Raw genomic sequence first — 27,375 nt, 5'->3', positions numbered from 1 at the left:
TAGGGTTGCAAAGAGCCAGAAGAGAGAGAAACATATTCCCAGATCTGTGGACCCCAGGGTCTGGGTTACGGCTCACTCAGCAGCTGCTGCCCCTGTATACTATCCAGGATTGGGATAAAAACACTGCAGATTAAGCTCTTGATCTTAAAACAGTAAAGGAGACTTGAGGTTCTAGGGCCAACAATGCAGGGTTCTCCGCAGACCTAAGGAGGGAGCAGGCTCTGGGGAGGAGGAAGATTCGGGAGCTCTGGCAAGAAGACTTTGCTTGAAAAAGGATCTGGACCACGGAAGTGTGAATAACAGCGCAGACTCTCACAGGCTCAGGCTAGGAGGGAGATGACTTCGGGGTGGGGATTATGAAACAGGGGCAAGTTTTTTTTTTTTTTTTTTTTTGGTTGGTTTTAATAACAGGATCACGTGAAGGCCAAAGTCAGGAAACAGCTCACCCTGTACGCAGGGGAGAAAACAAAGGCACTGGTCCCTTCCCACCAGGAGAAAGCTAAAGTGTGGACTGAACTTGAGACTGAGAGGCGATAAACAGCAGGCACAGGTAATGCACAAATGAAGCTGTGAGTGTCTACAGAGAATCTTGCAAAGGGTGCCACCTCCAGCCATTGTGAGTTTTCACTCTGCACCCTGATGGCTCTCACCTGGGTTGTGGGCTTCCTCCTCTTTTCATTTAGCATCCAACACCCCATATCTGCAGGACCCTGATCTACCCCCTCTACTTTATCTTCTGTCACTTAGATTTCAGCCAACCCATCAGTCCTCCACCCCCCAGTGTCAACTAAACTAGTGCCAGCACATAGACACTCAGGACACACACCTGTTTGTGAATGAATGAGTGAATGAATGATTACCTTCCCCTTGTCCATCTCAGCTACTGCTACCTTCTCTGCCTGCAACATTATTCCTCACTTCCTTCCTCAAACTCCATCTCAAAGACCACATTCTCCAAGAAGATATAATTTGAAGACTCATTCATTCATCCATCCATCCATTTTCCAAAGCTCTTTCCATGGATCTCTATAGCCTGTCTTTCCCTAAAGGCCCTCAGGACAATGCCCACCTCTGTGACTGCCCTTCCTGCCAGCTTCACTGGAAGCCAGCATCCAGGCTCCTACAGGCAAGACGGAGCTCTACAAAATTTCTGGTGAACCACTGAACAGAAGAGGGTTGGGGAGCCTGGGCTTTGTTAGATGTCTAACCAGGAATTGTGGCCAAGTCAATGAGACGTCTCTGTAGTTGGGTGTTGGTGTTGTTTCCTCCTAGGGAGGAGAGTGTGATGACAATTTGCACAGCCATTATAAAGATCCAGGCCATAGGAGAGGCAATTTCACCCAGCTTAAACTCCTCTAATCCACAGGCTCTGGAAAGGAGGATTCAAACATCTCCTCAATTGCCTCAACTGCTTAGTTCTGGAAACCCTGCTGCTGCTGCTGCTGCTGCTGCTAAGTCACTCCAGTCGTGTCTGACTCTGTGCGACCCCATAGATGGCAGCCCACCAGGCTCCCCTGTCCCTGGGATTCTCCAGGCAAGAACACTGGAGTGGGTTGCCATCTCCTTCTCCAATGCATGAAAGTGAAAAGTGAAAGTGAAGTCGCTCAGTCGTGTCTGACTCCTAGCGACCCCATGGACTGCAGCCCACCAGGTTCCTCCGTCCATGGGATTTTCCAGGCAAGAGTACTGGAGTGGGTTGCCACTGCCTTCTCCGCTGGAAACCCTATGAACTAACAAATCAATGCTGGGGACTCCAAGAAATCCTATTTAAATAAAAGAGTGGGAGCCTAGTGCTAATTACAACATTAGCTTATTGAAGGCTATGCTAAACTCCTACATGAATCATCTCTGTTAATCCCAACAGTAACAACTGCATGGGGAAAGAGGGTGGGGAGTGGATTCTAGAGTTTAAAAACTAAGGATCTTAACTGTGAAGGAGACCTTTCTGGTGTAATGCAAATTGATTTGGAAGATACTCTGGGATATTGATTCAATGGCAAACTCACAAACCACATAGCAAAAGGGAAGATGGGCTGCTGACTGCCCTGTAAAGAGGTCTTTCTGCTGTGGGTATAGCAAATTGCAAAGATGCCCCCAAACAATGCCATCTTAACTCATCAGGAAAGACAGCCCCCAGACTGAGTCACACTTTGCTGACTTTCTTGTTCTTCCTAACATGTGAGTGCTGGGCCCTTCACAACCAGCCTTGCTTCAGAACTGCTCCAGTGGAGGTCCGAGCCTCTTTGACCCCTTAGGGTCACAGCTGCAAACATTCAAACCCCAGTCTCATTGAAATAGGGTGCTCAGCGTGTTTATGAATGAAACCTTCCCTGGTGAGGCACAAGAATTACATGAGTTGTTGCCAAATATTGGGTTGGCAAAAAAGTTCATTTGGATTTTTCTGTAAGACCTTTTGGCCAACCCAGTACATGAGACTCTAGGTCACGGCCTAGGTGAGCTCTTAGAGTGGCGAGTCTTAGCACCAAGCAGCCCAACTGCAGTGGGAGGCAGAATAGCCTGTGGCCTAGATACTCAAGCTCTTCCCAGGACCTCGAAGATCAAAGCCTCTGAAAACGGGGCCTGGGTGTCTTAAAGAAAAGGCTGAAGGTATTCTGATGAAGCCAAAGTTGAAAGCCACCATGAAGGCTGACCAGTGAAATCAACTCTAGCTGCACATTGGAATGGCCTGGGGAGCTTGGAAAAAAAAAATCTTGATGTCCAGGCCACACCCCAGACCAACTAAGTCAGAGTCCCTGGGAGTAAGGACTGGCATCAGTATTTTTAAAGCTCCCAGATGATTCCATTGGGCAGCCAGGGTTAGACTTTCTAAGGCAATTTAGACTTGCTGGTTTGGGGATGGACAGAGGTCCTTTTTTTCCCCCATCACTCATTTGGAATATAGGCAGCCTTCTCAGTTGCTCTTTACTGGGGCGGGGGGGGGGGGGGGGGGGGGGGGGCCAAGAAAAGGTTTGGTTACAAACATTTTTTTTAAATTTCCTAAGCTTCTACTAATATTAGGCTTAATTATGCCAATTATTGTAGCATAAATCACACAGTGAGGGGAAGCATCACCTCACCTGGTCACAAATGACTCACGCTTGACTCAGCTGCTGTCTTGACCTTAGGTAGGCACCAGATCCCACCTGGCTGCACATCAGAATCACCTGGGAAGCTTTGGAAAATGCCAAGGCCATGGCCACACCCTTGGAGATGCCCCTGACCAATTGGTCTGGGCACCCAAGTGACTCTAATGTGTGGCCAGGCCTGAGAACCACTGAGGCAGAACGGTCATTTAAGCTATAGACTCGAGAGCAACACTCCAAAGTCTGCCCCTTTCCCCTCTCTCCCCTCTCTCCCCTCTTCCTCTCTCTCTGGGCATTTCCCTAGGGTGGGAGCTGTACAATGGGTCTTCTCATTCAGGTGCAGGAGAAACCCGAGATGCAGCACCTCTGTTTAAGAAAGGAATCTGAATAAAATAGGAATTATTCTGTCACCACGGGGAATGGCAAATGTGTAAGCCTGAACATTTTTTTATACCATTTGATTATTCAATTTCATCTGTTGAGAGTGGGTATTGTCAAACACAAGGAATGCTGAGTTTGTCTTCATAATTTTGAAAATGAGCCTCTGGAATCATATACAGGCTGTTTTCCCCAAATAAGAACCGAAAAGAAAGTAATGCCCCAAAAAAGACAGGGCAAAGTGCAGCACAGGAGGGGCAAGGATCCTGTCTGAGCTGAGAAGCCGTGGTGGCTGAAGATGAGGGGCAATGTGCTCCAACCAGGGGGTCCCTGGGACCTTCTCTGCTGTGTGCTGATTCAGTCTGGAGGTGGCTTTGGTGTTTTCTTAGGAGCAAACGACAATAATTAAATTATGAACAATATGCCTCTCTTTCTCCTCTGTTCAGGGCTTTCAGACCTTCTAGCCCTGTCCAGTTGCCCAGTTTTTCCCCCTAAGTCCCCTTTGCACCTGGTTCACAGTGCCTTTTAAAATTTTAAGGAAATGGTGATAATGCATGTAAGCTGTGCTCTTACAATTTTTTTTTCTTCTTAAGGAAAATATCCTCTAATTAGAAAAATAATGGTTCTAAGCAAATTGGAAAGTACATAAATTATAAGAGAGTGGAGAGAAAAAGAAAGTTCACATTACTGCACATCCGACCACCTCAAAGTCGGACAAGTAAGTACTTCTATATAGTTTTCTTAACATAGTTAAGATTTTTTTACAAATATTATTTTGTATCAATTTTTCAATTGATCAATCAATTGTATACAAATTGTACAATTTGTATCAATTTTTGTATCAATTTGACATCTCTTCACCATTTTACTATGTCATTAGAAACATTCAGGAGCTGTTTGAAATGGTTGTAAAGTAATTTATACAGAGTTTGCTTCACTGAACCCTTACCATTTAGACTGCATCCAATTTTGATTTCATAAATAATGCCAGTGGCTTATCTTTGTGTATATACTTTGCTTGCATTTGAGATTACTTCCTCGGGATAGGATCCCATAAATGGGCACAGCATGGTATATAGACTTGGAGCCAAATTGTCATGGGTTTGAATCCCATTCCCCACTTTATGCCTGTGTGACCTTGAGCAAGTTACTTAACCTCTCTGTGCCACTGATTCTGTGTCAGTAAAACACAGAGTAACAAAACTTACCTCATAGAGTTATGAGCATTAAACGAGTTAACATCTTGTGAAGTGCCTGACACAAAGGAAGGGCTGTATGAGTGCTAAAAATGTAAATAAAAGAAAGAGAGCATTTTAAAGGCTCTTGAGAGACACTGTCTTCATAAACAATGATGTACTCTCTGGCTGGAGGCTAGTGTTCTGAATTTCAGTCAAGGCTTTTGGCATGGACCCTAAGATAAAGTCTTTAATATGGGGGCCAAGGACAAAGTTGACCAACAGTTAGGGACTAAGGTTTTAGAAAAATATTTATACCAACTTGCCTTAACCGTGGAGAAAATCCACAGGGTTGCGGTAGGAGTGGGGACACTGAGCCGCAGGACACTTGTACTGGGTTTACCCATCCTTGGCCTTGGGGTTTCCCTGCTAGCTCAGCTGGTAAAGAATCCTCTTGCAATGCAGGAGACCCTGGTTTGATTATTGGGTTGGGAAGATCCCCTGGAGAAGGGATAGGCTACCCACTCCAGTATTCATGGGCTTCCCTGGTGTCTCAGATGGCAAAGAATCCACCTGCAATGTAGGAGACCTGGGTTCCATCCCTGGGTTGGGAAGATCCCCTGGAGGAGGGCATGGCAAACCACTCCAGTGTTCTTGCCTGGAGAATCCCCATGGACAGAGAAGCCTGGCGGGCTACAGTCCAAGGGGTCGCAAACAGTTGGACACGGCTGAGTGACTAAGCACACATTCTTGGCCTCAAGAACAAGATTTGCCATGACCTATAGCCTCTCTGCTTGGGGCACTTGGGGAGGAGTGTACTGGAGGGGTAGGGGCTTCCTCATGGCACATGGTCTACTCGACTTTCACTGTCCCTTCAGCAGGACCTGAATCCTTCAGCTGTGGTCATGGTTAACAATGTACTGATCACAATGGTGATGGTGCTGATGAAGGCTGCTCTTATACTCTGCTGGGAACTGGGCTTGAATGTTCTCCAATGCTGTAACAGCATCTTATGTAGTAATTCAACAGATGAATGGATGAAGATGTGGCACATATATACAACAGAACACTACTCAGCCATAACAAAGAAATAAATAAGTCATTTGCAGGAACATGGATGCAACTAGAGGTTATCATACTAAGTGAAGTAAGTCAGAAGGAGAAAAGGCAAATACCATATGATATCCCTTATATGTGGAATCTAAAATACGGCACAAATGAATTTATCTACAAAACAGTAACAGACTCAGAGACAGAACAGACTTGTCTGTTGCCAAGGATCAGCGGGTGGGAGAGGGATGGACTGGGAGTTTGGGGTTAGTAGAGGCAAACTATTACACAAAGAATAGACAGACAAGTCCTACTGTATAGCACAGGGAGCTCTATCCAATATCCTGGGATAAACCATAATGGAAAAGAATATAAAAAGAATACAAACATGTATATAACTGCTACTCTGCTGTATAGCAGAAATTAACACAATACTATAAGTCAACTCTACTTCAATAAACAATAAATTTAAAAATAACTTTCTGTGATGATGCAAATAGTGTCTGTATGTGTGGCATCTAATATAGTAGCCACTCGCTGCCCAGAAGTACTAAGTTCCTGAAATGTGGCTAGCGAGACTGAAAAATGAAATTTTAATTAAATAAGTTAAATAGCCTCACATGGCTAGTGGCTCCTATCTTGGACAGCAAAAACTCTACATGCGTTATGGTCACTGGGGCCTCCTTACAATCCTGAGAAATACTCATCTCCCCATTTATTTTTTAATTTTAATTTTATTTTATTTTTAAACTTTACAAAATTGTATTAGTTTTGCCAAATATCAAAATGAATCCACCACAGGTATACACAAAGAAACTGAGGCTTAATGGTCCTAGGTCACTTGGGTCTGTCTGACCTTGAAATTTATGCCTTTAACTGCTGTGTGACCCTCAGTATCTGCTTCCGGTGAGGGCAGAGAGAAGGCGTGCACTTCCTCAAGATCTGTGGTTGGGTGATGTCCTAACTTCTCCCCCGAACCCCACCACCTGCTGGTTGTTGAGGTGAAAGATCTACATGAAGTGGCTTAAGTACCAGCAGGAAAACCGCCCCCAACCCCAGTCTCTCGGGAGGCATGTTCCCATTTGCACGGGCAGCCTGCGGGCTTACTGAAGGCGGTCACCCCTCTCTGGGTGTTCGACTGTTCAGATCCCAGTGGATGGCTCTGTGGCCAGAGCCAGGTGGAATATTTTCCTTGGCCAACAGCAATGTGCTTTCACACTTTGCTGTGGGAAAGTCAGGGAGTTCAGTCACCGAGGGGCAATTTGGGCTGTGAGACACTTCAGCAAATTGCCACGGGCTCCCAACACTGGAACCCTGAAAACCTGTCACCTGGGTGGCTTTCTTCAACTGTTTTCCTTTGTTTGAAGGTTCCTGCAAGCAGCAGACCAACACTTTGCAGAAATTGCCTCAGGGGAAAAAAATGGTGCTTGAGTCCTAACCTTGCATTTCTCTGGTTTTACTAACTGCCTTTGGAAATTCTTCGCCTATTTGTTTTCTAAAGTGGTTGGTGCCTAGCAGGGATTTATTAAAGAGAGACCAAAAAAATGCAATCTAGGGTTCATGTGGAGCATAAATATTTCAGGATGATGTTCACTACCTTTGGCAATTTCTGACTAGTTATTTAACTTTTTTTCTTAATTTCATATTTTAGTGTGAGATGCCATTTTAACTCTGGAGACCCAAATACTAGTGTTCTTATGGAAAACAAAGCTTAAGAGCCTACAGTATTTTAGAAAGAACTCCCTCTTTTCAGACTATAATCTTTGGCCCCTGTGGGTTTTCCTTGTAAATTCATGACTGACATGCCCTTAACCTCAAGGTTTGTGAGTTTTACTGATAGAATGAGTGTGTCAGTTCCCCCAGAGCTAGGGCGGTTCTTAAGAGCAGGAACAGCAGGCTTTGCTTTCTCTGCACAGACACAGAATTTCTGATCTAGTGGCAATGAATGAATTAGAACACTCTTCTAAGTACTGAAAGTACAAAAAGGTATAAGGTATGGTCCTGCCCTCACTGAGCTTAGAGGCTCATGTCGCGACAGAAATGATCAAAGCTGGCAGTTGTGAGCAGAAAAGAAGGGCGACAGGATGATGGACTGGCCGCAGCTTCCGTGTCAGGGAGCAGTGGGCAGAGGTAGAAACTGGGGAACCGGAGAGGGCAGGCTGTGCTCCAGAGAAGCTGGGTATCTGCTTGGAGTTGTAAACCTGACTTCCAAAATGCAAGCAATTAATTAAAACCACCAAAGAATAATTCAGGTTCATCTACTGCTACATGAAACACGTCTGCGTGCCAAGACCCAATGGGGAAACTGAGGTAAAGACAAGGTAAAATCTTGCATGGCCATGCCTCCCCAGAGACGGTCAGCTTCCCCAAACTGCAAAAGCAGATTCTATAGACTCTGCCCTTGACCCAGAGGAAGGAATCCTTGAGAGTCTGTGCTCAGGGCAACAAGGTTGGGAATGACCCTGACGTTCCCCTGGAGGAAGGTTTGCCTGCAAAGGGGCAGTGCCAGTACCCTTCCTGGAAACAAAAGCTTAGCTTTTTGAGGCGAACTCTGTGAGGCTGAGGCAGAAAGAGTGCCCTCTGGGGCAACAAAACAGAACATGGGTTTGGGGGGCTAGAACTGATGGGACTGAATCCCAGCTCCACTGTATATGGGCTCCGGGACTCTGGGCAAGTTGCCTAACTTCTCTGAGCTTTAGTCTTCTGATTTACACAATAAGGGCGAGAATCTCTACTTGAGAGGAAGGATGAGAGAACGGCATGCGTCACTGTATGCAGAGCTGGGGCTGGCACACAGCCACAGTTTTTACCCAGAGCTCACTATTATCATTTATAGTAATAGTTACAGTGTGAGTGGGGAGAGAGGCGGCCAGCTGTCCAGAAAACCAACATTGATGGCGTGTAAATGTGATGGACAATGATCTCCTTGAGCCAAAAGCAGAGCTTGGCACCCAGACTGAGGAGAACAAGAGCGCCCCCCACGCCCCACTCTCAGAAGGCTTCCACCAGCCAATGGGGCTCAGCCACAGGTCGGGTTATCGCTCTGGGTCTCTGCTGACCCAGGCTCAAGGCTGCCAGCTCTCAACATTTAGAACAGCCCCTGATCTGCTGGAAACACTAACTTTCTGACACAATTTTGGCCAGAACTGTCCTCTCTCTCCAAAGAAGACCCTCTCATCGCATAGCCGGGGGTGGCCTGAGGTCTTGGCACTAGACGTGACTGGAAGGAAGAAGACCCTCCACCTGCTGCACTGGAGACTTCCTGAGATCTGGGCTAAAAAGTCGCGCTTCCTTCAGGGCCAGTGTTTTTCCACAATGATCGGGCAAGTAACAAAAACAATCCTATCAGTCCCCAAGGTTCCCATGTGTATTTTCATAAGAGTGGTAATCATGAATGACAGTGACTCTTGTCATCAGTGTGCTTTGTATTTATGGGGTGGGCAGGAGGGCTCTTGGCTCTGCAGATGTGACCTGGGGCCTTATCCAGTTCTCCTGGAGGAAGGTGGCCAGTGTGCCCCTCCAAGTGAGGCCCAGAGGCACCCCAAGGGGCCACTGCACAGTCTCACATAGCTGCACCTCAGGAAAAGGAGAGTCCTACCCACCACAGCTTACTATGGCAGGCTCTCCCAGTCCCCTCGGCTACTCCTGATATCCTTCAGCATCGTGGATAAGAAAGCAGCTTTAGGAGTCAGACCAGCCAGGTCTGAATGTGCACTCTCCTCTGTGATCAGGGCACAACCTCTCCATGCCCTAGGGTCATCATGAGAATTACATGAGTTAACATGTGGATCATGCTTAGAACAGTGACTGGCATGAAGCAAAGCTCAATAAACACTGGCTTTTTATTAACATTTAGTATTATTTACCAGTACCAGTGGCTTCCCAGGCAGCGCTGGTGGTAAAGAACCCACCTGCCAATGCAGAGACGTGTGTTTGATCCCCCAGGTTGGGAAGATCCCCTGGAGGAGGGCATGGCAAGCTACTCCAGTATTCTTGCCTGGAGAATCCCCATGGACAGAGGAGCCTGGCAGGCCATGGCCATAGGGTCAAAAAGAGTTGGACATGACCAAAGTGACTTAGCACACACACACTGGTACTATTAGGTTGGATCATATGAAATTGCTGACTTCTATTTTCCACCTATAAAAATGGCATTTTCGTAGAGATGGATGGTTCTTAAAGGGGGTGGAGGACAATTTTGCCTCCTCCACAAAGCCCCCCACCCCAGGGTACATTTGGTAATGCCTGGAGACATTTTTGATTGCCACGACTGTTGGGGGAAGTGGTACTGGCAACTGGGGGGTAGAGGCCAGGGATGCTAACATCCTTCAGCCACACAGGCGTGCCCACACAACAAAGGGTTTACCCAGCCCCAAATGTCCACAGTGCCAAGGCTGAGTACAGGGCCAACTTACAGTATTCCCCCATGTACAGGTTAACTTTCTTGAAACATCTCTTTCCCAAACTGATGGCTCCCACTGGCTAGAGAATAAAGGCTCACTTCCAACAGGCCCTGGCCTCCAACTCACCTGCAGGTTTGTCTCCTCCCTGCTGTGGCCACACTGACCCATAACAGTATAGTATAGCTAATAAAATAAGCTGGAAGTGAATGCAAAGGGTTGGGATGCATGAGTGTCAAGGCCTGGAGTAACTTCTCTGCTTTCCCCATCAGCCTAAGTCCAACACCTGCTCTAGAAGGCTTTACTTATGTGCCTTTCTTGCCCAGTTGGGCTGACCACTGCAATCACTGCTGCTGCTGCTAAGTCACCTCAGTCGTGTCCAACTCTGTGCAACCCCATAGATGGCAGCCTACCAGGCTCCCCCGTCCCTGGGATTCTCCAGGCAAGAATACTGGAGTGGGCTGCCATTTCCTTCTCCAATGCATGAAAGTGAAAAGTCAAAGTGAAGTCGCTCATGTCCAACCCTCAGAGACCCCATGGACTGCAGCCTTCCAGGCTCCTCCATCCATTCGATTTTCCAGGCAAGAGTACTGGAGTGGGGTGCCATTGCCTTCTCTGATTGCAATCACTGGTGGCTTTTAACTAATGTTATTCCTGGGTCCCATTCCTAGAGATTCTGATTCAGTGGGTGTGGGTGGGCTCAGCTATATTTTAAGAAGCAAGCCTCCCTGCACCCCACCCCCGCCCCGCCTCATGCTGGGCCTGCTATGCCCATCTTTGTTCCCAAGTTGTTCTGTCCTGTTGCCAATCAGGCATACCAACCCTTTGTGTGCCCTTCTGGCTTACTTTATTAGCTGTGCGGTAAAGATGCCGGAGGGCACAGACTTCATCTCAGAGATACTGGCCACTCAGAGGGATCTAACCCAGTGTCTTGCTCTCCAAAAATTCTAAGTAGTGAATTAAACTTGAATTCAAGATTAGGAGTTTGGGATTAAGAGATATATACTACTATATATAAAATGGGTAAATAATAGGGACATACTGAATAGCCCAGGGAACAATATTAAATATCTTATAATAACCTATCATGGAAAAGAATCTCAAGAAGAATACATGTATTATATATATAAGTATATAACTGAATTGCTTTGCTACACACCTGATACTAACACAACACTGTGAATCAACTATTCAGGTGCGCTCAGTCATATCTGACTCTTCTGCAACCCCACAGACTGTAGCCTACCAGGCTCCTTTGTCCCTGGGATTTTTTAGGTAAGAATACTAGAATGGGTTGCCATTCCCTCCTTCAGGGGATCTTCCCCACCCAGAAATGGAACCCTCATCTCTGGTGTCTCCTGCATTAGCAGGCAGGTTCTTTACCACTGAGCCACCTGGGAAGCCCAAGTCAACTTTACTTCAATTAAAAAAAAAAAGGAAAAACCTCACTTGAATCCAGGAAGTTTTAGACTTTGCTGAACCCAGGAGCCACCTGAGATGCTTGTTAAAAATGCAGACACCCAGGCTCCACGTCCTAGGAATCCAGCCTCAGTGCCTCTGGGCCGGGACCAGCAGGGTTGAAGCAAGGTGTCCCTCAGCCCACTGTTCTGATTCTCCATTATGTTTGGGTCCAGGGTTCTCAGGCGGCTCTGGCATGGCTTGTGGAGGTAAATGCTGTTTTAAGTGGTGGCTGGGATGCCTGCAGCCCCAGCACTGCAGACCATAGGGGACACTTACACACACGCTGGCTTCTCCTCCTGCACCAAAAACCTGCAGGTTCCATGGAAGCAGAACTGACTGTGGGAATCTGGGCAGTCATTAAAATGGGACACCACAGCTGCAGCCACGGGCGGGTCTGCTGGGGAGAGAGAAGACATTCGGCTCAGATTCAAGGCACAGCAAGACATCCCACAGGTCCCCACCCCCGTGGAGAAGGAGCCCGGATGGCTGGGGTTTCTAGTCCCTACCAGCATCTCCTCCTCAGCTCTCATGAATTATCTAACGGCCAGTCCAGAACCTGCTTGTGAGCTTTCCAGGGGGCTTTACTTACTTAGCTTTGTATGAAACAAAACAGTCTCCCCCAAAGCCTCAGTGTAATTCAGATATATCACAGCAATTTTACTATTTAAAGCCTATTCCCCAAGAATGACCTAATTTTACTTCTGCAAAATGACAGAGATCATTTTTTAAAAAGACAGCCTCCATAAAAATCTGTTTTAAAGGCAAGAAACTGAAGAAAGTTACAAAAAAGTACTATTTAACCATTCAGTTGATGCTGAGGAAGAATTACGATGCAAAAAGATGTTCATGATATATAACTGTAAGAGAAGCAGTGCGTTTCCAATGTGGTCTACATAGTATGAGTCTATGCAAACACACAGAAATTTAGACCTGAAGAAGTCTGGGAACGATTTACAGAAACATGGTGGCCGGGTCTCTCTGGGGTGGTGGGATCAGTTGTGATCATGACATGAAGATGACTTAATGCATCCAAGTCCATCTGGGAGTGGCACAGGCAGGGCTGGGAAAGCCAGGGTGGCGGTAGGGAGAGGTAACAGAGTCAGGTCCACTCAGAGCTCTGTGACTCTCAGGAGCTTGGGCCATCATGAGACTTCTCAGGCTGCTCAGAAGCACTGTAAGGAACCACACGTCACCTACTGACCAGCCCAAAGGGATTTATTAGGCTCCAGTAGTCCTGTTTTGTCCAAATAACCCTTCAGACACAGTAGGTAGCTATTTCAAGATGGCATGACAGATGTTTTTGTTGCATCTTTCAAAAGGTTCTCTTATATTTGTGTTTGGGCATTTAGGGAGTAGGTCGTTTTCATATATTTTGGGGGTGGAAATATATGTGCATGAGCTCTTGTGTTTTTGAGTGAATTAAACTCCAATTTCATATTGTAAGATTTTCAACCATCATGAAATAGTAAACTCATGTTGCTATCTATTTATGATTTGCTTCTAGAAGTATCACAATTTTGGAAAACTCATAATTCTAATGGAAAAAACAGAGCCTAAAAAGTACAGCTTTGATGCTTTCAAATTATGGTGCTGAAGGAGATTCTTGAGAATCTCTTGGACTACAAGGAGAATAAACAAATCAATCCTAAAGAAAATCAACCCTGAATATTCATTGGAAGGACTGACGCTGAAGCTCCAATACTTTGGCCACCTGATGTGAAGAGCTGATTCAATGGAAAAGAGCCTGATGCTGGGAAAGATGAAAGGCAAAGGGAGAACGGGGAGGCAGAGGATGAGATGGTTAGATAGTGTCACCACCTCAATGGACATGAAATTGAGCAAACTCCAGGAGATAGTGAAGGACAGGTAAGCCTGGCGTGCTGCAGTCCATGGCGTCACAAAGAGTTGGACATGACTTAGCGATTGAACAACAACAGAAAAAACAGCAGAATCCTTGATGCAGAGCCCTTAGAGGTCATGACCTTGGGCTGAGGAGGCAGAAAGACATGGATTAGGGTCCTACCTCTGCTGCCTGGATGCCATTCTGAGCTTCCACCTCTGTGAGACAGCGAGTCCTCTGCCTCATGGTGGCTCTGAGGTTGAGCGAGGCCAAGCGTATTAAGTACTGTGCTCACTGTTAGCTCTTCTGTTACCAGCATCCACAATCCTATGATGCTAATGAGTCCCACATGTGACCAGACCACTCTAGTATATAATCTCCTCCTCTCCCTGTAAGTTCACTGCAGTGCAACTAAAAGTCCAGGGGTGCCTTTCATTCACTGAAGATAGTGATTTTCACATGTGAAGACCAGCAGAGAAGCCCAAAGCCAGGTGAAGGTGGCAACCCAGGACAGGTGGCCAGCCCTGCTCCTGCCCGCAGCACGTCCCTGCCCAGCAGTCACCTCTAGGACACGAGGGCTGATTACAGTTACCTGTGAGTCCTGGGCCCAGGTGGTTCATGAGTGGCTTGGCCACTTGCTGACAGCAGACACTGGGATGATAAGTTGAGGCTGAAAGTGTCTGCTGCAGGTCACATAACCAGCACTTCTGTGCTCACTAAACTCGTCAAGGGGCAAATGTGGAGAGAAGAAGGGACTGGAGACCAGTGGATCTAATTTGATTAGATGTCGAGAAAGGCTTTTGATAAGCTCTATAAAAGGCCTTTTAGACAACCCTCTCCAAGTGGCTATTGCGAGTCCCTTGTCAGGGCTCACAGCCAGGCTCCTTCACGTGTGATCTGTGGGCCGACAGCTTCACATCCCTGCAGCTTGTCAGAAAGCCAAGTTGCTGGGCCCCACCCTAGACTATGGGATTAGGATCCTTGGGGTGGGGCCTAGGAATTTGTGTGACAAGCTGCCCAGCCCAAGTGATTTTTTTTTAAAGTCAGGTTTATTGAGACAGAATTGACATACAGTACCTTTTGCCCTCCAGGTGATTCTGATGGGCACTCATCACCAGAACCAAGCTAGTGTCATCAGGAAACAATGGAGAGAGACAAGAGGCCTCTCAGAAGAGTAAAACAACAGGGCTCCTGAAAGGGACACTTGATGGAGCCGATCATCTTCCAGCTCTCCAAGCTCCTCTGTGATACTAAAGCCTAGAATCCGCTGATGGTCTTGGTGGTGAAGTGTCAGGTCAACAGAAACATATTAAAAGGAACACTTGGAATCTGTCTGTGGGAACACTACTCCCCAGAGCTGATGAGGCAGGAGGAGACTCGGTGTGGCGATCTTGTTTAACCTGTATTTATGGATATTTTGCCTCATCTCATAAATGACTTGAGGCTTTATAAAAATAGGTACCACAGAAAGGAGATGCAAGTGGGAAAGGTGTGTGTGTGTATGAGAGAGAAAGAGAGAGAGAGAGAGATGGAGAGGGAGGGAGGGACTATTGGGTGGGTCGGGGGGAGGAGAAAAGATACACGGAAAGGACACAGGGAAGGAGAGACAGAGATGGAGATGGGGGGCGGAGGAGGGAAGTGGGGGAAAGAGGAAGAAACAGAAAGAGACAGACTGGCAGTGAGAATGGGAAGGGCAGAGCAGACAAAGGAATACAAGGGCAGGGGTCTAAAAGAACCAAGAAGTCAGGTATCAGGTTACACATGAAGACACATCAGAGGCCTGAGCACATGCTGATGTTCCATGCCTCCAGGCCATCTAAGCAAGGATGCATACAGTCCATTAGATAGAAATGCACCCATTTTGCTGGAGAAGGCAATGGCAACCCACTCCAGTACTCTTGTCTGGAAAATCCCATGGATGGAGGAGCCTGGTAGGCTACAGTCCATAGAGTCTCGAAGAGTAGGACACCACTGAGCTACTTCACTTTCACTTTTCACTTTCATGCATTGGAGAAGGAAATGGCAACCCACTCCAGTGTTCTTGCCTGGAGAATCCCAGGGACAGAGGAGCCTGGTGGGCTGCCGTCTATGGGGTCACACAGTTGGACACGACTGAAGTGACTTAGCAGCAGCAGCAGCAGCATCCATTTTGCATATGCAGGACAGGGTCAGCTTTGCCCAAGTCTATGGTCAGAGGGTAATTTCTACAGCTGCTTTTGAAGGGGACTTCAGGTGTTATGGGGAACGACATCTTCCAGGAAGACAGGGCAGAGACACTTGCCAATGTCACCGTCTGCTGTTCAACAGCTAAGAGCCAAAGAGCCCAGGCGATGGGGAAACTCCCTGCCCTTGTCACAGTGATGAAGACGAACACCTGCTGGTTTGCTCCCTGCAGTCAGAGAGCAGGATGAGGTGGGGAGTCTGATGCTTAGAAGGTAGCCTCCTGGTCTTCCACAACCCACTGTTCTGACTCAACCCCCAGTGCTGAGGGGACCAAGGGATGCTAGGTGATGATCATGATCACTAAAATATTGTTTATTTTAAACCCCCTTTTCCTGACTACAAAAATGATACATCACTGTGGAAACCTTTTGTAAGTGCCAATGTAAAATAAAAAACATTTTCGAGAATAAAACTCATCCTTAATCCACCACTTTGGGAGAACTGGGCTTGCCTGGTGGCGTCGTTGTTAAAGAATCTGCCTGCAATGCAGGAGACCCCGGGTTGATCCCTGGGTTGGGAAGATCCCCTGGAGAAGGAAATGACAATCCACTCCAGTATTCTTGCTTGGAGAATTCCATGGACAGAGGAGCCTGGTGGGCTACAGTCCCACATTGCCTGTGCGCCTGCACACACACACACACACACACACAGAGACATACTCATGAAAACTTTTTATTTCTATTCTGTCACATGAGCTTGACCTCACATGACATCCCAAACATTTTAAGAGTGAGCATTTAGTTTAAGGTCTGCATTGGGTGCCATCCTGGTGCTTAACCCCGAGCAGCTCAATGTGTGCAGTGAGGGTGGGTCCTGTTTCCAGTCCAATGGTTCTGGGGGTGTGTGACCTGTGCTGGGGAAATGGATGGAGAGGACGAGACCAGACATGGTCCGAGGCTGGGCCACCTCCTGGCCCTCTGCACTTGCAGCAACCTCAGGGGGCAGCCTGGCTAAGCCTCCTGGGCTGAGAACCCTAAAAGCCCTATGCAGCATGCGAAGTTCCCTACAGGTCAGGGGGAGATTTTATTCCTGTTTTGGGGCTTTTATAGGTATTTGCCTCAGGTACCACTAGAATCTGCACTGAAAACCCCAACACCGCAGCACGGTATGCTCACAGACGAGACCTGTCCTACTGACGCGAACACCAGCTCCAGGGATGCTGTGGAGAAAAGGGGCTCTGGGCGCGGCTGGGAGGGGAGAAGACGGCTTTGCTTTCTGAGTGTGCCTTACATGCTGGTTGCTGGCCTTATAGCCAGGCAGGGTGGGCGGTCACATCAGGTGGAGGATTTGCTGGTGACTTACATAACTATGGGACTTCCCTGGTGGCTCAGATGGTAAAGCATCTGTCTACAATGTGAGAGACCTGGGTTCGATCCCTGGGTTGGGAAGATTCCCTGGAGAAGGAAATGGCAACCCACTCCAGTCCTCTTGCCTTGAAAACTCCATGGACGGAGAAGCTTGGTGCAGACTACTATCCATGGGGTCGCAGAGAGTCGGGCACGACTGAGCGACTTCACTTTCTTTCTTTCACTTACATAACTATGAGGGGCTTCCCTGATAGCTCAGTTGGTAAACAATCCGCCTGCAATGCAGGAGACCCCGGTTTGATTCCTGGGTCGGGAAGATCCACTGGAGAAGGGATAGGCTGCCCACTCCAGTATTCCTGGGCTTCCCTTGTGGCTCAGCTGGTAAAGAAACCGCCTGCAATGAGGGAGACCTGGGTTTGATCCCTGGGTTGGGAAGATCCCCTGGAGAAGGGAATGGCTACCCACTCCAGTATTCTGGCCTGGAGAATTCCATGGCCCATGGGGTTGCAAAGAGTCGGACACGACTGAGCAACTTCATTTTCACACATAACTATGAGCCATACAAGGAAACTCCCCGACTCCCAGCATCTTCCCAGAGAAGGAGTCTTTCAGCCTGCCTCTGTCCCTCTGTTTCCCTTCCCCCTCTTCTCTGTCCTTGTTTTTGCTCTACCCTCCTCTACTTTCTCCCTCTTAGTTTTTCTTTCTCTTCTTTCTGGAAACTCCAGTAAATATCAAAGTGAAGGAAGGAAAGGTCTAGACACTTAAAACAGAAAACCCCACCTCACTTGGAAAAGAAAGGTGAGGCCAATAGAAACTCCAAGGAGCCCCTGGGGGGTCCAGGCAGGGAGGAGTGAGTAGGCTGCCCCTCCCTTGGGCTCCAGACCCTGCCCTCCTCTCCTCCATGCATTGGGTCTGATGCACATGTGATTGTGCTGATTGGAAAATCAAATGCTCTGGTTTGCGGAACAGACCTCATACCAAGCCCATCTGCAGTTGGAGTTTTGAAGCCCTTCAGTTCCTGTTGCTCTGAAATTTATGAGAGGCCTCTGCAGCTTGTTAACCAAACGCGTATCTCACAGACACCGCTGTTCTCTCATGAAGCTATGAAAGCTTTGCCTAGAGACCACAGACCCACTAATAGGGCCTGGAACCCCTGCCCCACTCACAGGAAGAAGGTCTGGAATAGCAATCTAGGGGGTGTGGAAACCGCAGATTCAACTCAAGCAGGGGTCTCTGCAGTCAGAAGGGTCGGAGGCAGCCGTCTGAACACCGCCTTCTAACACCCCTGCTCCCCCAGGGGTGTGGGGAGGGGGCGTCCACACCACTGAGGACAATCACCCCCTTGAAAAGCAGCCCTAATTGGACTTTCTGCGGGGCTGGTCCCTCGGAGCCGACTCCTCAATTCTCTTCTCCAGACATCAGCAGTTGCAAACACGTTTGCCTGTTGTGAAGCTTACATCATTTACAGCCATTTCATTACTTCCTCAAATATGGCTAACCTTCTGACAGTTTAAGAATGACACCTGTTTTTTTAGTAGGAACTTTCAGACAGGTTTTTCACCTGGGGCTGAGTATTTTCTCTTCAGACACTAAAGTGTCTAAAGCCAAGTAATGCTTCTGGAATGTCTAGGAGAAAAGGCAATAGATGAATTTTATGAAGATGGGAGCTGGTCAGCAGCCCCTGTAAAGTTAGGGGAACGGATGGAGCTGAGTGCATCTGAGATCAGCTTGCTGGTGCTCCCAGGGCCAAGGCCAGCAGCACAAACTCCTCTGGGGCTCTGTTCCTGGGTGGAGAAGGCTCGCTTTAGGCTCCCAGTGAGCCCATTTTACAGGGATGGAACTCCAGGCTTACATGAGCCAACACATGAACCTGCAGAATTAGCCAGCATGTGAAGGGAAGGCTGGTACAGAGGCTTACACCTGGGCGGCAGAAGTGTTAAGCCAGGGCTTAGAGAAAGGGGTGGTGCAGACAGAGACTGGTGAGCAGGGACCCTGGTTCCCCCGGACATTAGGGGAGTGAGAAAAAGAACTATCACAAATTTTAGAAGTGATCCTGACGAGGAAGAGCACTGTCAGCACTGAGTGTGCTAATGCTTCTGACCTTTACCACAGAGAGGAAGGCAATCAGTGAGGGCATTTCCTGTGCCAGTGTGAGGGGCAGCTGAACAGGGCGTGGTTTCAAGCCAACAGTGGGTGTCAGCAGAGTACAGGAGAGTAGTCTCAGTTACATTCACAGGAGTAAGAAGATACATCTCATTCCTAATGGCTACTAGTCATCACTTCATGGGAAATAGATGGGGAAACAGTGGAAATAGTGACAGACTTTATTTTTTTGGGCTCCAAAATCACTGCAGATGGTGACTGCAGCCATGAAATTAAAAGACACTTACTCCTTGGAAGGAAAGTTATGACCAACCTAGATAGCATATTCAAAAGCAGAGACATTACTTTGCCAACAAAGGTCTGTCTAGTCAAGGCTATGGTTTTTCCAGTGGTCATGTATGGATGTGAGAGTTGGACTATGAAGAAAGCTGAGCACTGAAGAATTGATGCTTTTAACTGTGGTGTTGGAGAAGACTCTTGAGAGTCCCTTGGACTGCAATGAGATCCAACTAGTCCATTCTAAAGGAGATCAGCCCTGGGTGTTCTTTGGAAGGAATGATGCTGAAGCTGAAACTCTAGTACTTTGGCCACCTCATGCGAAGAGTTGACTCATTGGAAAAGACTCTGATGCCGGGAGGGACTGGGGGCAGGAAAAGAAGGGGACGACAGAGGATGAGATGGCTGGATGGATCACTGACTCGATGGACGTGAGTCTGAGTGAACTCCGGGAGTTGGTGATGGACAGGGAGGCCTGGCGTGCTGTGATTCATGGGGTCGCAAAGAGTCGGACACGACTGAGTGACTGAACTGAACGGAACTAGTCAATTGAGGGGAGCTCAATTCTGCTGAGTTTGGGATGTGTGTGGTGGTGGTGTGATATACTCACTCAACTCATTCACAAACCAAGGGCAGTGAACACTTTAAAAAGGACAGATATAAAGCAATCTGAACGTAGTCTGGCTTCACAGGACCATCATTTAAGGGGCGATGATCCTTTGTCACCGTTAAGCAATGGGAGAAAAGTAACTCTAGAAGCTCTGCCACCTCCTGCCATCCCGCTGATGTCACTGATTCACCGTTTTTGTCACTACCACCCCTACACTAAGACTCGTAATTTTCTGAGAGCAAATCTTATACATCAAAGATAATATACTTTTCCTATTACATGATCCCCGAATACAGATTTACTCAGTTTTAAGCAATTTTTTTTCCAACACTGGCTAATTTTGACCCTAGTTGATCTTTACCTTCCCCTGGTCTTAATCTGACTTTTACACCCTGCCCACTGCTCCACCCCCATTTAAGAGCATGGAGACCATATTATCTCCTTAGACCTCAAACCACCTGTGGGGTCAACATCACTATTCTCTATTTTTCAGATGAGGAAACAGAACTAAAGCTTAGGTAAACTTGCCAGTGCAGCTAGAAAGTACTGGAACTAGACTTTTATCTCAGTTCTCTTTGATTTTAAGAGAGTTAAGGGCTATAGAAGATTAGAACACTATTCAGTCCAGGAGACAGATGCTGAGAAGGCACATAATCAAACTCAATCAGACTCTGCAAGTCATGTGGCTGTGAGGAAGGGGAATACTTAGTTTCTTAGGCAGTTAGGAAACTAGATGACTTTCTAGTAATCAGAAAGGGGCACTTTTACGAGAAGCAAGAGGAAGTATTTCTTTATCTGGGGGAGGAGTGGGGGACGGTACATGTGAAACTTATTATTCCCATGAGGGAGCAGTGACTGCAAAACATAGATGAAAAAGAGATTTCTGTCCACAGATGATGGTTAATTGAGGAGTAGTTGCAAAGAGGGTGGGGGCTGGCCCACAGGATACTACCAAGGATCTCACAAAGCCTGCCCTCCCCAGAGCCCAACCTCTGGGCTACATGATGCTCATGTCCAAGAAATTGGGAGCTTCTGGCTCAGAGCAGGGCTAAACTGGACTCTGAATTGCTTTTGCAGCTTTAAACAAGATGCTGGGTGGGGGTGGGAGGGGAACCTAAGGGAGCATCTGAGCTCATTTAATCCCCTCTGAGCATTTCTCTCTTTAGGATAAGACTCAAGGGGAATCAGATGTGATGGAACCAAATTTAAAGAAAGGTATCGGTGAAGAAACAGACAACATATTTCCTACAAAGATATTGGCTTTAAATAACACAACACCTGTGTGCATGTGAAAGAGACAGAGAGAGAGGGAGGGGAGAGGAAAGACAGAAAAGAAAACAGATACATATTCAGAGAAAAAAATCACTCATTGGTGGTATTTGACACCAATGGGGTTCATCCTGCTTGCGGTTATTTCTAAGGCAAAGGCAGAACTTGCATTACTTTCGGTACCTTTTTCTAATGCAACAGAAGAGAATCAGATAACATGAATATAAAAACAATTTGACTGCTTCATGTCCCATCTAAGGCAGGGCTCCCCAACCTCCAGCATCTAACCTCAGCTCATCTAATGAGCTGGTATAATAATAATAGAGATAAACGAAACAATAAATGTAACACCTTGAATCATCCCCAAACCACCACCCCCACTCCCCACCCCCCCAGCCAATCCCGGTCCATGGAAAAGCTGTCTTCCACGAAACTGGTCCCTGGTGCCAAAAAGATTGGGGACTACTGATCTAAAGTACCTGGGTTTATGATGTAAAATGATTCTGAAAAAGGGACATGTAGATAAAAAAGATTTTTGACCATTGTCCTTAGGTAAAATATAAGGAGATGAGGTCCAGTGTATATGAGGTTGGTTGCCTTAGAATAGAAGCTCAGATAATGTATTTATAAGAGTCAAGAGGAAGGTAGCATATAATTGAATGGGTGCTGGCAAATTGGTAGATAGAGTTGTAGGAGTCTGGAGGAGTTCTCTTCTGATGGCTTAAATTTTCTGAGTGAAATAGGAAGCAAGTTCATCTAAAGTTTCCCAGTAAGTTTGGTGTTTGCAGCAATTTTTTTTTGACCAATACTCTCCTTGAAATTAAAGCACCATTCTATTCCTAAAAAACAAAGTACTTGGACTTAAATTTTTTAACCCAATATGGGTTTTCTGAAGTTGGACTGTGGTGATGCTAATAATGATGATTACTGTTATTATTAATAGTAGTTATAGTAGCAGTTGTCCCTCGGACAGCAAAGAAATCAAACTAGTCCATCCTAAAGGAAATCACCCTGAATATTCATTGGAAGGACTGATGCTGAAGCTGAAGCTCCAACACTTTGGCCACCTGATGTGATGAGCCAACTCACTGGAAAAGACCCTGATGCTGGGAAAGATTGAAGGCAGGAGAAGGAGACGACAGAGGATGAGATGGTCGGATGGCATCACCTACTCAACGGACATGAGTTTGAGCAAACTCTGGGAGATGGTGAAGGACAGGGAAGCCTGGTGTGCTGCAGTCCATGGGGTTGCAGAGTCGGACACGACTGAGTGACTGAACAACAATACCAGTAATACACTGTCTACTAAATGCAAGCACAATACCCAGCATTTTATACAGAGAATTCTGTTTAATCCCCACCAAAGTCCTGTGAGGTGCTCATTACTACCCCAGTCTACAGATGAGGAAAGTAAAGCCAAGGGAGGTTAAGGATGTTCAATGTTGCTAAGTTAGCAAATGGTAGAGCTAAAACTAGAACTCATGGGTTGGCAGAATCTAAAGCTCCTGAGGGTGTGTCACTTCAGAGAGGGTGTGTGTGTGTGAGAGAGAGAGAAAGGGAGAAAAAAGACGGAGACAGAGAGACGGGGTTGGGGAGAGGGAGAAAGAGCCAAAGAGTGAGGTGAGGGTTAAACCCTCATGGGCACCTTCTGCAGTTAAGACAACGCTTTCATTTGATGAGTAAACTAATTAGGAATTACCATGAAATTCTCAGGGCTATTTTAGAATTAAAAGAGCTAAAAGTCCCAAGGCAAAATGGTTTTAATTAGCAAAGAGGCTTTAGGAATCTAAAATACAATTTCATTGACATCATGTGAAGTGTGGGCTACTCATCTAAAGATGCGCAGCATTATGAATTTCAACTTGGCCTCTTACGTGTGTCCAGCTTCCACCAGTAATACCACCTCCTCCCCTAAAGTTCATGGGGAAGGGAGCGAGAGGCATGCGTGAGATGCCCCCAAGTAGCCCCCAAACTGCATTTTAAGTCCATGAGTTGGAAAAAGAATGGAAATACACAGGACACAGAAGATCACCCATCCCCAGTCATCTCTTCTTTCTCTTGCAGACCCCATTCTCTAGCCCCCTGATTGCTTCTTCTCTACCTTGGCCTTCATGATTTAAAGCAAAAAACCAAACTAAGAAAATTGCCAGTCATGACTCTGCTTTGAAGACTGAAAGTCAAACCTCCCACCTCTGTTACAATTTAATAATTTGATTTCAAAGAGACAGATCATTTCTTTATTCTACATCTCCAAACCAGAAAGCCCCTTGTTCTAATTACATCCTCTTGGGTGTCAACCAGCATTTTGAAAAGATTTCATTTCAAACTTCCGTTTACAAAGTAAACAAGGATGTCTACCTTTGGCTCTCATCAGCCAGCTCTGAATCCAGATGTGAACGGCTCTGGGAACCACAGCTGAGCCCTGCTAGATGGGGAATTCTCTTTTGACTTTGTTGAAGGAGCAGCCCCGTTGGAGCCTGGGGCTACCTGGGTTTGCAGTCTCTGTGTGTTTCTGTTCTCTTTATTAATATCAAAATTGTTAGGTGAAGAGGTTGGCAGGAAACCCTCAATTCCCCCTTAGGAAAAAATGCTTCCTCTTGTTGAGTCTTTGAAGCATAATCCCTTCAAACCCTCCACATTGAGTATATGTAAGCACTATTGGGATGACTGTTTTTCTAGAACATTCTATGCCCTCAGAACTTTTGACAGATGCCTTTTTCTTTTACAGTCTGCAGATGCAGTCTGGGTAGATGAAGGACACTCCTCATTGTAAAGTGAGGAAACAGAGGAATCCAGAGATAAATTTAAGGCAAAGCTCAACAGCTTTAAAAACTCAGATGTGATTTTTGTGGCTGGGACTTTGTCCCATAACAAATACATTACTTGTCCTTTTCAACCTGGGTGTTATATTGATGGTTTTTAGCTGTCCTTAGATAAGAGTCCTTTAATCAAGATTATATTCCAGAAGGAAAACCATGAGATGTTCAGAGAGTGGTGGGATTATGGGCAATCATTTTTTTTTTAATAATTTTTCAAATTTTATAAAGTGAACATTTAGAGTTTGAAAATAAACATAATTTAACATTAAAATTGCACAATATTAAAAAGGTAAAGTTTAAACAATTTTTATATAGAAGACCAACCTTTAGAAATTTAGATTTGAATCTGCACGGCATGTTCCTGCCTTGTGTTTTATCATTATAAAGGACGAGGAGGAGGGAGACACAAAATAAATGTTTAGAGAAGACAGATGATGCTCAGATGAAAGACGTTTAATAAAAGCTGACCTCAGGCTTGGCCTCTTAGGCACGTAAACCTCACATGCTTCCACCATCTACTCCACTTCCAACTCCTACACTCATGTCTTTTTTTTTTTAACTGAAAGAGGACAGTAAGGAAACCATTCTGTGAAGGAGGCAGGGAATGAGAAGGAAAAAATCTGCAGCAGAAACTCCCACGAGTTCCTCCAAACCTGTGTTACTTTCCTTCCTAGACACACAGACTACACTTCTTGGACTCCCTTGCAGGTAAGTGTGACCACGTTATGGCCAATGGATGTGAGCAGAAGTTATATGCACCACTTTGGTCCACAGAAGCCTCTGCAGGGGGATCTCCCTTTTTCTTTTTCCAGCTGCTGGCTAGATGTCCTTCCAGGGGCACAGAGCCTGGGTCTTTGGATAACTGCAAGGGAAGAAGTTTGAAGGGCCAGGAACACCTGCACAGACTTTGAAATACGCAGGAAGTAAACAGCTTGGAGAATCCCAAGGATGGAGGAGCCTGGTAGGCTGCCGTCTATGGGGTCGCACAGAGTCGGACACGACTGAAGCAACTTAGCAGCAGCAGCAAACAGCATTCAGGGCTTGTCTGTTGCAGCAGGGAGTGTAACTCAAGTGCTAAGTCTGAAGTATGGACAGTGTTTGGGGGTTAGTGAATTTCTGATGAGGGAAAAATCCTCTTAATAAATCACTTCCTTTTCTCCTTTTTTCCCATAGTCCTTTCTGGGAACCTCATTCAAATACTAACATATCTTACACTTAGAATCTCAAGTCCACCTGACTCTTATTGGAAGCCTCCAGTTTGAACCCTTTGCTCCTCACCTTAAGGTATGTTCTGTCCCCTCTTCAACCTACAAGGGTCAGATCAATGCTCACACCCCTTTGCAGGGTTGGTGATAGTCTTTGGGGGGCCAGGAAGGACCTGTCCTTACAGAATGTTTATGAGACCAGCATTTGTAACTGAGCAAAGGCTACTCCTTCAAGTGGAAGTCTGAGAACACGACAAAATATAAAGCACTGCTGCCACAACTTTACAGCAGCCAAGGTCCAGCTGTTTTGACTGAAATGAGACAAATGATATGTGTCAATACCAGGTTATCAAATCTCTCTGGACAAAAAATCACCAAGGCAGGATAGCACCGTGTCTACCATATCTTCAGTCCTCCTGATACAGAAGGTGGTGCCCTACAATTTCTCCAAATTGCTACCTCTTGTATCTCACCAGTCATAAAATCTTAAATCACCAGAAAAAAAAAACAAACATGACCATCTACATCAAAGGATCTCGATAATATCAATATCACTGGGGGCTTTCCACGCAGCCTTTAGTTTTACTGGTAGTGTGTTATTATAAGACAACTTTTATAACAGTGCTAGAAAGAGCTTTATAATTTGTTATTTAAAAAGTAACACATGTTCATTGTAGAAATTTTAGAAAATCTAAAAGTGCTAAGAAAATTAATTGCCTTTGCTGAGAAATAACCACTACTTTCTAAAATATTTTACAAATGTTTATTTTTTCTAGTAGTTTTCTTTTTTCTGTTGTTGCTGTCCTTTTCAGAGAAGGCAATGGCACCCCACTCCAGTACTCTTGCCTGGAAAATCCCATGGATGGAAGAGCCTGGTAGGCTGCAGTCCAAGGGGTCGCTATGAGCCGGTCACCACTGAGCGACTTCACTTTCGTGCATTGGAGAAGGAAATGGCAACCCACTCCAGTATTCTTGCCTGGAGAATCCCAGGGACAGGGGAGCCTGGTGGGCTGCCATCTATGGGGTCGCACAGAGTCGGACACGACTGAAGTGACTTAGCAGCGGCAGCAGCAGCAGCTATCCTTTTGCATCAAGAACTATGTTTCTTTGACTGTTCTCTTTTAATGATCTAGAATATACATATTCTCTTTTAATCTATTGATGGTCGTCTTTAAATTTAAAATATTTATTTTCCCTAATTATCAAAGTTAAGAATGAAACTAGACATTCTTTTAGATAAGAAATGTAGTGTGCTTTTACTTCCCCCTTTCTCTTGTCCCCAGTTACCAGTTACTACAGTCCCTGGTGGCTCAGAGGTTAAAGCATCTGCCTGCAATGTGGGAGACCTGGGTCCGATCCCTGGGTCGGGAAGATCCCCTGGAGAAAGAAATGGCAGCCCACTCCGGTATTCTTGCCTGGTGAATCCCATGGACGGAGGAGCCTGGTGGGCTACAGTCCACGGGGTCGCAAAGAGTCGGACATGACTGAGTGACCTCACTTCACTTCACAGTCTGATTTCATGTCCCTTTTAATTATTTACATATGTAACTTTAAGAATTAATTTTGACATCTGTAGTAGGGTAACTAAATCAACAACCGTTACTTGGACACACATCATCACTGCTTTTTCTACACCACATCGTCCCCATTTGGGGGCTTTTAATCCTGATACACGTGCTATCTAGCCGTAGAGGATATTTGAACATTTTCAGGAAGAGCCTGTGAGGGTATGTCTACATTGTGAAATATTATGTGTCAGAGAACACCTTTCTGTTTACTAACCCATGTTTATGGCTTTGTATGTGAATAACACTTGGGTCACAATCTGTAGCCCCTGTAAGGCCGCCTACCACTGACTTGTGGCTTGTAGTTGATGAGGGGCCTGGAAGCTGGCTTCATTGTAGTATTCTTTCTAAGAAACCTGTTTTTTGTTTTCACCTGGATGCTTATGAGACTTTTTCCTTTGTAACGAAAACTTGTCAAGTTACATTGAAAGTTAATGCTTTCATTCTTAAGGACACATCTTTTTCAGCTTGAGTGAGTGAAAGTTGCTCAGTCGTGTCCGACTCTCTGCGACCCCATGGACTATACAGTCCATGCAATTCTCCAGGCCAGAATACTGGAGTGGATAGCCATTCCCTTCTCCAGAGGATCTTCCCAACCCAGGTCTCCTGCG

The 27,375-nt window shown here is 46.2% G+C and overlaps 1 protein-coding gene across 2 annotated transcripts in view; it reads right to left on the bottom strand.

The window, feature by feature from the left end:
- The window catches only part of TGFA (transforming growth factor alpha), a 118,616-nt gene that overhangs the window by 8,861 nt on the left and 82,380 nt on the right, over window positions 1-27,375 (bottom strand). The window contains exon 3 of one of the 2 annotated variants that reach the window (XM_019969961.2): window positions 11,824-11,944. In XM_019969961.2, coding sequence (XP_019825520.1) covers window positions 11,824-11,944 — 121 coding nt within the window. The remainder of the gene's footprint in view (window positions 1-11,823; window positions 11,945-27,375) is intronic. The other variant, XM_019969962.2, reaches the window with a different exon arrangement.

The sequence above is a fragment of the Bos indicus genome, chromosome 11 (genome assembly GCF_029378745.1).
Source record: "Bos indicus isolate NIAB-ARS_2022 breed Sahiwal x Tharparkar chromosome 11, NIAB-ARS_B.indTharparkar_mat_pri_1.0, whole genome shotgun sequence".
NCBI classification, from domain to species: domain Eukaryota; kingdom Metazoa; phylum Chordata; class Mammalia; order Artiodactyla; family Bovidae; genus Bos; species Bos indicus.
This window is presented reverse-complemented; position numbering and strand designations above follow the sequence as displayed.